Genomic DNA, 13,205 nt, shown 5'->3' with positions numbered 1-13,205 from the left:
CCAACCAAAAACCCCATTTGGATAAGTGCAAATTGTAACAATGGCAGTTCTACAAATGGTTACAGTGACAAAACTTAGTGCAAAGTTGCTAAGGTGAAGAAAAGCCCACAGAATACAGAAATGACACAAAATACTGAGATAGTACTTAGCCCTATACAATAACACACTTTGAAATACCATGTTTTAAAAAGTATTGCATTTGCATTGTGTTTTTAGTTTATATTAAAATGCACTGAATACAGTTCAATTGTTAAAGCTTTGTGTCCAAGGAGTGCAGAGTGGATGAACATGACAGGGTAATGGGACTCTGGATTTGGAAGTGGTGAGGAAAACAATATTGCATTACTGAGTTATGCAACAGAAATTAAAAAGAAGGTGGATGGACAAACATAAAATGCAGTTAAGAACTAGTTCCAACAGCTGGCAACCAGCCACTCCATTCCCCAGCTCTCTTGGCTTTGGCTGATACTACCTGTCTCATTTTAGTTAATCTGAACATCCTGAAGTGCTTGGTAAAGGGATGGGATCTGTCCAGGCAGCAGCCTTTGAATGACCTCTAAAATGATGCATGTTACTCATGATTACCATACAACCTGACTGCATCATTAATGGAGAGTTAAACAGGGATGTTTTTTGTACAGAAATCTAACAAAAAGGGGTCATTTTGGCTGAGTAAAGCATACACGAGAGGAAATACCAGATAGTGATGGCATCTGGTTTGCACTTGCTCTGAAGTACTTACACCAATAAGTACTGTGTCGGTATATGTAAAATATCTGCGTACGAAAGGAGGAGCCTGCACTCTCTGTCTCTCCCTCCCTCCCTTAAGCAGAGTTCTTAAAATTATGTTTTTCCAAAGCAAAGAAAAATGATTGCACCCTTTAAAAGAATCGCATGGAAAGGCACAGGCACCTAATATTTTCTTCTTAGTGTTTTACAGTGATTTTAACTTAGCAGTTTTCTCAGAACAGGGATTCATTGTATGCAGAAGCACCTGGAGTTGGTACCTCCTAGCCTTCATCTCCTGCTCACAGGCAGATTTTGGGACAGGGAGATGGGGGTCTCCAGGCCTTTTGGGAGCGGCAGAATGACTGAGGGTGCCGGCTGCACTTCACACGGCATCACAGGGGCACTAGTGATCATCAGAAATGCCAGATTTGCACATTCTAGCAATAAAAAAAATACATCAAAGATGCCAGTTTGCCGTGAGGAATTGTCCTGCAGTTGGAGGGATCCCTGCCAATGGATCTAAGGGTATTTTTATGCCGGGCAGCGTTGCTGAAGCAGGACCTGTCACTATTTTGCCTGTTTATGTTTTTTCCTTCTCTTCACTGTATCTCCCTTGCTGGGCTGGGGCCACCCTGACCGAGCCTGTGTCCGGGGAGAAAGAGCCCGGGCTGGCACCTGCTGGCTGTTGGAACTAGTGGGTAGGTGGTGCCTGGTGTTAGGTGTTATGGAGAGCGGAAGACGACTTGAGTCGGCAACAGTTAACACTAGCAATTGAACAGAAAATAAAAGATGCCGTATTGTTTCCTTGATAACTAGGATCTACCACAGACTCTTGGCAGAGCTGGCAAAGCTTGCATTGTGTTTCATCCCTTCAATATGGAGCAAACTTCTGGCGGTCAGATTTCTTAACCCCGCTCGTCGAAGGAATTTTGGCAGTGTAAGCGGACAAACTCCCCGTGGCCCCCGCGGCGGCCGCGGCATTTAGTGCCAGGAGTGGGACAGTTTTCATGCCAAGCAGACTGGAGACAGGAACGGCATAGTGGGTGGTTGGCAGAGTTGGTAGGGGAGGGGGGGTACTGACGGTAGCGGCGGAGGCGGCCGCCAGCACGGCCATGGAGGTGGGGGTGGAGGTAGGGGTGGCAGACTGAGAGAGGTTCATGTTGAGGTCAACAGGGGTCGTGACGGAAGCGGTCTGGGTGCTGACTTTAGCCATCTCTAAGCTGCAAACGAAGAGAGGAAGAGGAACAAACAGGTTGGGAGGGTTCAGCCAGGGCGGTGGGGCCGGGAGAAGGAGGAGGAGGAGGAGGAGGAGGAGGAGGAGGAGGAGGAGGGAGGAGGAGGAGGGAAGGACAGCAACCACAAAAGGGCAGGATCCAGGATTAGATCAGTGGACGAGGGGGACAGACGAGTGGGAAGGAGAAGAGGGAGAGAGAGAAAAAAAGGGAAAATGAGGGTCAAAGGAGGAACATGTTATGTGTTAAAGAAGAGAAATAACAAAAGGGTTTTCCATGATTTGATGGGGAAAACATTACTGAGGCTCTAAAGTTCTTTCAGAACAGAAAAAAAAAAGAAAAAGGAAGAGGGTATGGGAGTGTTGCTAGTTCATTTTACATATAAAAAAAAGAAATCTAAGGAATGCAGGTAATGGTAAAAAGATGGAAAAAACGAAACTTAAAAGAAAACTTAAAATAACTATGAAGTTTACTCCCCAGCACTGATATGGTGAATTTTGCTTTTCAAAATTAGGGTATTTCTGAAAGGGGGACGCGGGGGGTTTTTGGTAATTTTTTTCAATTTGTCAGTTTTGTGACATAAAATAGCATTCTTTGTCATTTTACTAGGATGAGAGGAGACTGAGCAACAATTTGCTGCTTCCATTTAAGGCATAAAGTTTTGGTTGTTTTGGTTTTTTTGTTTTTTAAGTGAGTTAGTTTTTCATTTCATTCACTGTGAGGTCAATGTGCATTTTTCATATAAAACAAACCAGATTAGCCAGTGTGTTCACTTTGGTTTGTACTTTCCCCAGACATTTTTTTTTAAATATCACAACAAAATATTTATGCAATCTAATTATAAGTAAATTAGTAAAAAGGAACACTGAAGAACACCCCGGCTTGCACAGCAGTGGTATCCTTCCTGAGCTTGCGCAGTGGTTACAGTGAACATGACAAAGCTTTCCAGCTGACAGACAAGGTACTACATGGATACAACAGACACATCCTCAGACAGACCCCGCCAGCACCAGGAACTTTGAGACTGACCCAACCTCTGTGCCCAGGGCAGTGATGGGCCCTTGGGAGGGTGTAAGAATCAAACCACCCTCCCTTTAATCTAACTCCACCCACAAGCAGGCAAGATGAGTTTGGCCCACATACTCCTGCTTTTCTGTACATTTTCAGACATTAAAGTACAGTAATTCCAAGGACACACTGTTTTCTTTGTATACCAAATAAAAGAAATCCTCCCTTTGCCCATTTGCTTGTTGCATTTGTGCACTGGCTTTTGGGTTGGCAAATAACACAAATACTAATTTCAGGACGCTTTTTGCAGGTGACCAGGGAGCTGTGGCAGCCTAGCATAGAAATAGGACTATGGGTTAGAAAACCTTTGCTAGCTGCAGTTATATGTGTATTCCTACTAATTTTGGGGTTGCCTTTGGCAATTACTAACTTGTCAGGTTTCTGGGCTTTCTCCTGAGGTGAGCTGAGGAGCTGTAGCAGCTCCTTGCTTCCAGATGAAAGTGCTAGCAAGCTGCTGGCTGGCCATGCAGAGGATTTGGTGCTTTCTTACCACACCTCATCAGGCCCAGAAGGCTTCCCATCACAGGGTTTGTGCTGGTCCCTGTTGGGGACTGGGTGAGCAGGCTTGGAGATCAGCTATAGCCAGGCTGCAGGCTGGGAAGGAAACATGGTCACCCACACAGGGCTTGGAAAAGTCTCTCTTGGACACAGTTTTGAGAGTAACAGCCCCAGAGAAAAGTAATGACCAGTGCGCTGCCTGTCTTGTGCAAGGATGCGAGGATCAACCAGCACTATGCAGGGAATGGGGACACTGGACTAGAGCTTCCCAAAGCACTGCTGCTGATGGCGAGTCTGAAGGACACCTGAAGCAGGTCTGAGCTGGGGAGAGGAGTGTGGAGGAGAGAGGGAATGCTTGAGCACGAGCTCCTCTCTTCTCCACAACGAGAAGAGGGCTCTTGGAGCATAAACACCTCAGCAGCTTTTGCTGGGAAGCTGGAAGGAGCACATCTTCTGTGAGGTGCTGGGAGGGAAGCAGGGTGAGTGCATGAAATTCAGACTCCTTTGAGGGAGGTGAATGCTGATTTTCCTCCCAAAGTCTTTATCTGTCTCCATGATGAGCAACTCCTAGCTTTTCTAAGCAGAAAGAAGTGTTGGCCATGCTACTTGTCATCTACTCACACAGAGGGCTTTATGTCAAGATCACTGAATCAGAGACTCCAACTCCACTGTACATCCTTGACTTGGGGGTGTAGGAGCTACATGTGATACCTTAGTATATTTTGAAAAACTCAGTTTATACAGTTGGAACTTATAGTATTACTCAGTATTATTCTGGGAGGGAGGCCCATAGAAATGTAGTGCAGGACTTGATGTTTCAGTGATTCCAAATTTGTCTACTGTGCATTTAACAAAAACAAAAAAATCCTTACTCATGTGGAGGTTGGGGGGGCAGTGTTTGAGCCTCAGCTTTTTCCTGCACCAGCAGGGAGAAGAGATCCCATAGCCAAAATGCTGCTGTTGGTAGCAGCCTCCCTCTCCCTGGTTTACTCTCACAGGTTCGACTGTAGCAGTAGTTTGCCGTTTCCCGTTTATTACTGGTGGCAACACAAAAGGTGGGAGTTCATCAGGTTAGGTATCAGCTGTCCCATGGCAGTGGCAGTTTCCCAAACCAACTGTGGGTGCAACAACGTTGCATATGAAAGCCGGTGAGGCAGCCTTCATACAAAATTTCACAATAAGAATTTTACACTGTCCCTTTGCAGTCTGCATCTTCTGAATACATACACTGAAGGCCATATCCTGCATTACCTGAAACTGGTGAAGAGAAGAGAGCAGGTGGGGCTTTGACAGTCCTGTTGGGTCTGTGAAAGAGCCTCTTGTAAAAAAATACCTTCAGGAAACTGCCCTTCAACAAGGAGCAAGTGCTGCTAGCTAAGTTCATTTATAATCCAAAGTCAGATATTGCACTGGAAAACTAAACTGCAGTTCAATCTTAATAAAAGCAAGAAGATGAAATTGGGTAATGAAAATCTAGTTACTACAGTGGAGACCAGTTAAAGAGGCAGAAGGCTTTACAGGAAAAAAGACATTTCTACTTCAAACAAGCTAAGACACGCTCTATTCATACAGAGGCCAGCGCTCGGGTAAGCAATACAGAATCAAACCAATACTTTAGAAAGATTTAAATCTCTGTTTTGATATTATATCAATTATTTATATATCTATAATTTAGAATATACTATGTACATATCCAACACCAGATTGCGATAAAGTTCTTAAAGCAAGCTGATAAATTATTCTATAGATAACAACTTTGGTTGGAGGATAGCTTAAAGATACAGTATGTTTCAGGATAGATAGTTTTGGATTTTTACATGTTATGTTGCTGAAAGACATTAGTTTATGCAGAAATACTGGCCCTGGAAACCAATTCCCGGGAACAATAGATTTTGTAGGGGAGAAGAAGATCTATCTTATGCTGAATGCTTATATGGCTGTTATTTTGTGTAATTATTATTTTCACATACCAGACCACACTTTGGGCAGTCTAGGTGCTGTACTTGTCTCTTCCCCAAAGCTGTTTTATGCCACCGTCTTTAAAAGAGATGGCATCACTTGTGGCAGGTTTAGGAGGTGGCTCCCAGCACACAGAGGGAGCAGCAGCAGCAGCAGCAGCAGCAACAGCAGCAGCAGCAGCCTGGCTCTGCACCTCTGTCCTGCCCCAGCACCTAAACCTCACTAGAGCAAACCTCCCACCTGCCTCACAGCTTCTCAGTCTTCCTCCAGTGCGACTGAACTCACACTGCTGCTGTGGTGGCACCTGGCTGGACAGCATTGTCTCATGTGAAAGGAGACATCTGGAACAGTGTCACTTTTTTAAATGAAAAAGCCACCTTAATTGCCTATGTTACCTTACAGCTTAATTTATTACACATTACTTTAAGAGTCTTCATTTACAAATGAAGTCACTTCATCTAAATACAGTTCCAACACATGGTACATAAAAATATATGACGGTTTATTGTAGATGATGGTAACAAATGACTTCTACCTAGAAATTTAACAGGAACAAAATACTTTGTTTCTGGTTTTACAGGGTATAGATAGAGATCCGTGGTATATGACTGCTGAGGAGTTTTCTTCTTTGCGAAAGCATGTTAGAAGAAGACCTCATATAGATCCCATTCCACCACAAGAATCATTAAACAGTAATCAACAGAAGTGTGAGAGTTCACAGACTTTGCTAAAGTGAGTCAAACAGTTTTGTTCACTAGAGTTTTTGTCTCTGGTGAGCAGCTCACTGCAACTCCATTAATAAGTGCATTATTTTATTTGCATGCTTTAGCTGTCTTCAAGATCCTAAATTGTTATCTTCCGAGATCCAGATGCATGCCATATGGTGTTTGTGCAACTAAAAATGAAGGGGTCTATTCTCGTCTCGATGTGTGGGGAATCCCTGAACACCAAGAGAAGAACATATCCTTAAGGGTTAAAGGAGGGAACACATTTTTATTTGATTACAGGGCTTACGGAAGTGACTTATATTTGCTACATAGAATATAAATCAAAAGAGCTGTAGGTTGCTTTAAGATTCTGGAAATGGTTTATCTTAATTTTCACAGTGCCACCTCTATATATATCTTTCCCTAGGAAGCTGCTTTCAGACTAAATTATAAAAAGCAGTATTTTTGTTTCTATAACACAGAGCTGCACAAACATCCCATTCCTCCCCTCCAACCATTGCAGTGGTGCTCTGCAAAACTGGGATGGAGAGGAGGCTGGACCACAGGAAGCTGTAGACCTGCTGTGACTGCAGCTCCCACATAAATCACATACTTTGTACTACCTTAACAGCAAACATAGTTAAACACAAAGCTTGAGTCATATCACAGTATTTTTGTGGGGGGACAAAAAGAAAATAAAAGAAAAAAAGCACCATAAAATACATAGCTACTCCCCCTCCCCCACCACGTATTTGCCTCAGTCCAGCATTTACAAGTAGATCTATGAGACAGAACTTTATCCATTGCACTTTCTTCTCCACATAATTGCAAAAAGTGGGCTCAATTTTAATATTTTTCTGAATAATCATATAAGAACTGTTAAGAGACCTGAGCCATCACTATGGCTTAGCTAAATAGCCAGTGCTTTAATTAATTCTGGAATCAGCAAGTGGAGAAGCAGATAGTCTCACCCTATCTCATTAGGAATGCTTCTTACAGATTTGTGGTGCTGTCTCTGAAGAAGTAAATCCTGTGCCTCTTCAGCAACCTAATGTCACTTTATCAACTCTGAGTGGCAATTTCCACTTGGTAAATTAAATCTATTTTGCAATCTGTTTCACTATATTTGTCATTCAGGACAGTAAAATGGATCTGTGAAAAGTATTTTCCTCTAAACAATTTATGATTGTAATTTCATTTAATTTATCCACCAATATTTTAGGTGGATGCTAATATGAGTATTCAGATTTTGTAGCTTTTGTCATTCAGCATGTACCTGGAATCACACTGGATTAAGCTCCTTTCCATATAAATCAACGGCAAACACAGGTTCTAATGATACAGGCTTTACAACCCATTAGGAATTGAGTAATACTATGCAAAATGGACACTGCAAAGCAACTTTCTGGATCTACCCAGGACAGACATTTGCTGGAGAGCAGACAGAGCAATCTTGCAGAAGCATGATCACTTACAAAGCCAACTTACCTTGCATTAATGAGGTACTGTGCTAAGCTGATGTTTGCAGGGGATCCTGTGATTGTAACTTGTCGTTCTGCGGAGCCTTCTGTGGCATTAGCAATCTTGATCTGCGCTCCTGACATCTGCCTGATTTCATTTATCTTACTGCCTTGTCTGCCAATAATGCAGCCTATTAACTGGAGCGGGACAAAGACTGAGATTAGTGCCACAGACACAAGCAAAAACCACTTAACTGCAATCTGTAGTATTGCTAAAAACATGGTTATGAGCAGCTCAGTAGCAAAACAAAAAGATTTTTGCTCTGCTGTTTGGAAGGAATCACTAGTGCAGTCTACTGGCTCTCTGGCCATATGCTTCTAGATCCAGTTTTGCTGCTACATGGTTAAGTCAAATATCTTATTTCTGTATTTCAAGACTATGTCTCCCATGGCAGAAAATGACAGCGTGCTGTAATGTTGAAAAAACCAAACCACAGCCCTGCCTGACTTGCCGGTGGCAGCAGCAAGCCAAGAGCAGCAGCTGAAGTCAGGCTGACCATCCACAGCTGCTGCCTGTGGCTCTGCACCTTTCCAGAGCACTGACAGCCCTACACCTCCCTGGGTACATGTGGTTCTTGCTTGGCCAGGTACTGTGCATTAAAGTCAGTGGGATTTACAGCTCTCTGACTGCAGGCAGAAGCAGGCATAGGAAGAGACTGAAATTTGTCTGCCTTCCTTTACAGAAACTTACCAAAACTCTTATTTTGTGACTAGAACTGACCCTGAGCTGTATGGGTGTGCATGTGTGTCCCAGGGTGCTTCTCCTCTAGCATGGGGAGCCCCCAGGAGCAAGTGGGTATGGAGCCAGTAGCTGAGACTGAGAGATTTTGGTTTCTGTAAGGGTGACAAGGGGAATTTTGTTCTGTGTTAAGGAAGGATGGGTGCTGAGCCATGGCCAGAATGAGTAGAAAATGGAAACTTTGCTATACAGGTCTGTTGATGCTGGGATAATGTTGCCAGTTTTGCACTAGGATATGCCAAGATGAAGAGACTGCCCTTCCTCTCCCACTCTTCCTGCTGCTTCAGGTCCGAATGTGTTACCCTTTGTGGTACTGTAGTACTTGGAGTAACTGGCCAGAAACAGATTCACAAATGTTGTCCAGACATTTTATCAAAAGAAAAAACCTCCAAACGCAATCCTTGCTTCACACTCAGGGACAAACAGAAAGCCAAAGTGGGTACCCAGGTAGTTGAAACAAAGACCAAGTTGTGACGAGCACAAGAGGAGCAACCATGGGGAGTGGGGAAATGGGTTGGCAGGAAACACACACAAGATTTCCTTTCCTGTTACAACAGGAGGGCCTTGCTGAGCTCCCTGTCCTTATCCCAAGGATCTCAGTGTGTGACTACACATGCCAGTGTAGAGGACTGGTGTGAGCTTCACCAGGAAGCCTCTGGCTTGTCTGTGTGTGCACCAATGTGCCTGCACTGGCTATCTGTGGGCAGCACAGGAATCCTTAATCCTTTGCTTCTGATGCCTCAGCCTCACTGGCCTCCATGGTTTGCAGGGAGTGAAGCTGGCAGGAGAGGAGAGCACCAGAGCACAGGCAGAGAAGGCACCTGCTGGGTCACTCAGCAAGCTGCCACTTGTCTGTGCTGGGGGTCCTTCAGTGATGCCCAGCTTGTCACCCAGGTGGGTCAGTGCAAAGAATGTGCCATCTCCTAGCTGAGTTTGAGTTAGGCAGTGAGGATTCAGCTCACACTGGTGATGTTGTGTCTGGAAGAGAGGTTTGGCAACCTTTGGGCTGAAGCTCTCTATAGTCACCCTTCATTGATGTGACAACAGGATGCTTGGACACTGTCTGCAAGCTATGACACAGCCTACAGCCTGTGCAGAACACACAACTCCATCTGCCATGCAGGAAGGATAGTAGTGCTGGGGCTTGGGCTCTCTCTGGAGTGCCTTTCTCATTATATGTTACACTGAAATTTGAGCAGTATCTGAGTATTCAAGAGCTGATGTGTTCTTGAAGAAGTTCAAGGGATATTTGGTTATGGGCATTTGGTTTTGCATAAAGATGCTTGCCTGAGATGCCTTCCTCTGAGATGGAATCAGATGGAAATTGCATCCAAACACCTCTGGCCCATTTGGGAGAGGAGCCAGACCTACCTAGACTATATCAAGCCTACTATATAGTGTAGTCGAATACTATACATACTAATAAATATTATCACAGTGCACAGGGCCCAGTTGAAGGTCTGTCACTTGTGGTGCCCCCCAGGGTTCAATACTGAGCCCAGCATTGTTTAACTTGTTCATCAGTGACTCAGATGAAGGGGCAGAGGCCTCCTCAGCAAGTTCCCTGATGACACAAAGCTGGGAATAGTGGGTATACCCCAGAGGGCTGTGCCCTTTGACAGGGTGAGAGAGGGGCAGAGAGGAACCTTCTGAAATTCAACAAATGTGGGGCTGACCTGCTGGAAAGCAGCTCTGTGGTGAAGGATCTGGAGGTCCTGGTGGATAACAAGCTGTCCCTGAACCAGCAGGGTGCCCTGGGGCCAAGAGGGACAGTGAGACCCTGGGAGCATTAGGAATAAATAACACTTGCCCCAGATCAAGTGAAGTCATCCTGCCCTTCTACTCAGCTCTGGCGAGGCCACATCTGGAATACTGTGTCCAGTTCTGGCTACTCAGGACAAGAAGACAAGGAGGTAATGGAGAGGGTCCAGTGGAGGCCACAAAGATGAGTAAAGCACTGAAGCACCTCTCTTATGAGGAAAGGCTGAGGGAACTTGGCCTGTGCAGCCTTGAGAAGAGACAACTGAGAGAGACTTCATGAATGTCAGGATCTGAAGGGAAGGTGCCAAGAGGATGGATCCAGGCTTTTCTCTGTGGAGCTGAGCAATAGGACAAGAGGCAATTAATGGGCAAAAACTGATGTACACAAAGCTCTGCCTGGATGGGAGGAAGAACTTTTTCACGGTGTGGGTGACCAAGCACTGGGACAGTTGTCCAGAGCGGCTGTGGAGTCTCCCTCACTGAAGATATTCATGAACCATCTGGACACAATCCTGTGCCGTGCTCTGATGACCCTGCTGGAGCAGCAAGGTTGGACTAGACAACCCACTGTGGTCCCTGCAACCTGACCCACTCTGTGATTCTTTAAATACTTGTATTTTTAGTATCTATAATATACACATACGCATATACACACACACATAGTATGTACATGTATACGCATCTATATTTTGACTCTCTCAAGACTTGGTGGAGAGTTCACATCAGATGTGCATCAAGCCCAGTCTGTCTGACTCTGGAAGCAGCCCACCCTCGAAGAAAAAAAAGAAAAGACAAAACCAGTGTGAGTATAAAATAAAGTTTCCACTGGTATTTCAAGTTTATGCTAAGAACTGCAGACCACCAGAGCAGTAGCTGCTATCTGCCTTTATGCTCCATAGCCCATCTTTCTGACAATTTCTTTTGAACCTGTTTCTCCTTTTGCTGTCCAAGGGCAATGGCAGTGACTTGCAGAGCTTGCTGATGTGTTGTGTGTATCATCATTTGTTTGTACATCCCAAAATTTCAGCTGGTGTACTGTCCTTCTTGATCTGTGAGCACCAGGTAAAAATGTTCCCTTTCCACTTTCTCTACACCACCTGTCTTCCCCAACCTAAACATTTCTCATTGTGCCAAAAAAAACCCCCTCCAAACAAACCAACACTAAAACATACATTCTGCTTTTTGCTTTTTTCTAGCTTTACTCTGTTCTTCAATAAAGTTCTTCTGGCAGGAATGGAAACAGGACTAAGTCAGGGCTCTTAAAGGGTGGGATTTGAAGATCTCCTATAATTCCTCCCACCTCCAAAGTACTGATGCCGATAGCTTCCCCAATATGCTATGGCATCTCTGGTTTAGTACCTCTCTTCCATTTTTAAATCTTCCTCATAATGCTAAATATAAATGCTTGACATATTTATTTATTATTTATTTATTTATTTATTTATTATTTATTTATTTATTTATTTCCCTGTAGTGCTAAAGCACTGACATTGACTGCCACAGGAAATGGCATGGAGATTTAAAACCCTGGTAAAAGAATCCATTTCCTTTCTTATAATATAGTGCTTGTAAAAAGGGCCAAGAATTAGCCTCTGCAGCTTGGTGTCTGCTGTCAGGAGCAGTGGGGTTGACCCCACCTGTCCACAGTACTCATGGCTCCCCCTGGTTCCCTGCTGCCAACACACAGCAAGTTCATTTGCTTTGGTGCAGCCTCTGCATTAGTTGGGCAAGCAGGTGCTCATCATGAATGAGACTCTTCGATCTCTTTTCAGAAAGATACATGCTGGAACTCTTAGTTTCAGGTTTGGCATGGTCTGTGTTTTTTAATTAGAAGATCTGGGGCAGAGTACTCTATAGGGGGAAATATCTCCTGAGGCAGATTATTATTCTTTACAAACTAGCAGCAGGGCCTGGGAAAAGATGCTTAAATACTCTGTATCTCTTCAGAACAAAACAATAATAATGTTGGGAAATTTCCTTGCCACAACAATGCAAAATCTGGACCACAGTACTTGCACAGACTTTGCAATAAGCCATATAGAAAACTGAGAAGATATGTGGGATGCTCCGAGAATATTTTGCACATGTGGGTCCCACTCCTTGGCAGGGAAATATTCAAGGTACCATAGGAAAATAAAGGCAGTTCTTCAAGTGTGCTATATCCACTTGAATGGATAGACACTTCTGTTTCTATGGAGTAGTGATCAGATTTACAGCTGCCTTTAATGTTCTTGGTGCTTTCTGTGGGGTAAGTTGCTTTCCTGTTGCTTGTCCCTGACTGCCTCTCCCACACATATGCCAAATATGCCTAATTTTTATGAGACAGATTTTTAAATTATTGGTTTGTTCATTTACTCTCAGTGGATGTTATGGGGTATTGACTTTAAATCTTAAGACATTTGTTATACCTACACATAAGGTACCATCTCTTCTTTCTTTAAGGCTCTTCTAAGGACCTGTTTATACCACTTCATTCTGGGATTTTGGTGAAACACACTCATATTGTGTTACTTCAGCAGCAGTGGAAGGATAGACAAGATCCCACAAGGTAAAAAAGGCAACCAAATGCCCCTGTAAGAGGCTTTGATGAGCAAAATGAGATACTAGATAAGGACCAAGGTGACTTCTGAGATGGTCTCAGAGAAGTATCCTCCTCCTCTTTGTTCTCTTTTGGAGTTACACAAACTTATGAAAAAACCAAGAAAGGCAAATCTTCTAAATTCATTGTTTGGACAGGAAGCCTCAGTTTTTAGCAGAAATAACTTTCTCTAAATAACCTTTATAACAGAAAAAAACCTGCCCTAAATGCCAGAGGGAATGAGGAAAATTTATTTTAATATGAAGCTATGTAATTTGTAAGAGGCTATTAATATCTATTTGCTGTAGACGAGGCTGAACTCTCATTTCCTCATTGTCTTTATATCTGATTTTGTTTTATCATGTTCTTACTAAGACGTTTACCATTATCTTGGTCTTAAAAAGTATGTAAATA

General features: G+C 43.7%; 1 protein-coding gene across 1 annotated transcript in view; it reads right to left on the bottom strand.

Annotated features, from left to right (window-relative positions):
• LOC117004646 (poly(rC)-binding protein 3-like) overlaps positions 1–13,205 on the bottom strand; it is a 498,514-nt gene that overhangs the window by 996 nt on the left and 484,313 nt on the right. The window contains 1 exon segment of the mRNA XM_033075599.2: positions 7,682–7,851. Coding sequence (XP_032931490.1) covers positions 7,682–7,851 — 170 coding nt within the window.

The sequence above is a fragment of the Catharus ustulatus genome, chromosome 1 (assembly GCF_009819885.2).
Source record: "Catharus ustulatus isolate bCatUst1 chromosome 1, bCatUst1.pri.v2, whole genome shotgun sequence".
In the NCBI taxonomy this organism is placed as follows: domain Eukaryota; kingdom Metazoa; phylum Chordata; class Aves; order Passeriformes; family Turdidae; genus Catharus; species Catharus ustulatus.
Note: the sequence above shows the minus strand (reverse complement) of the source record. Positions and strands in the feature narration are given on the sequence as shown.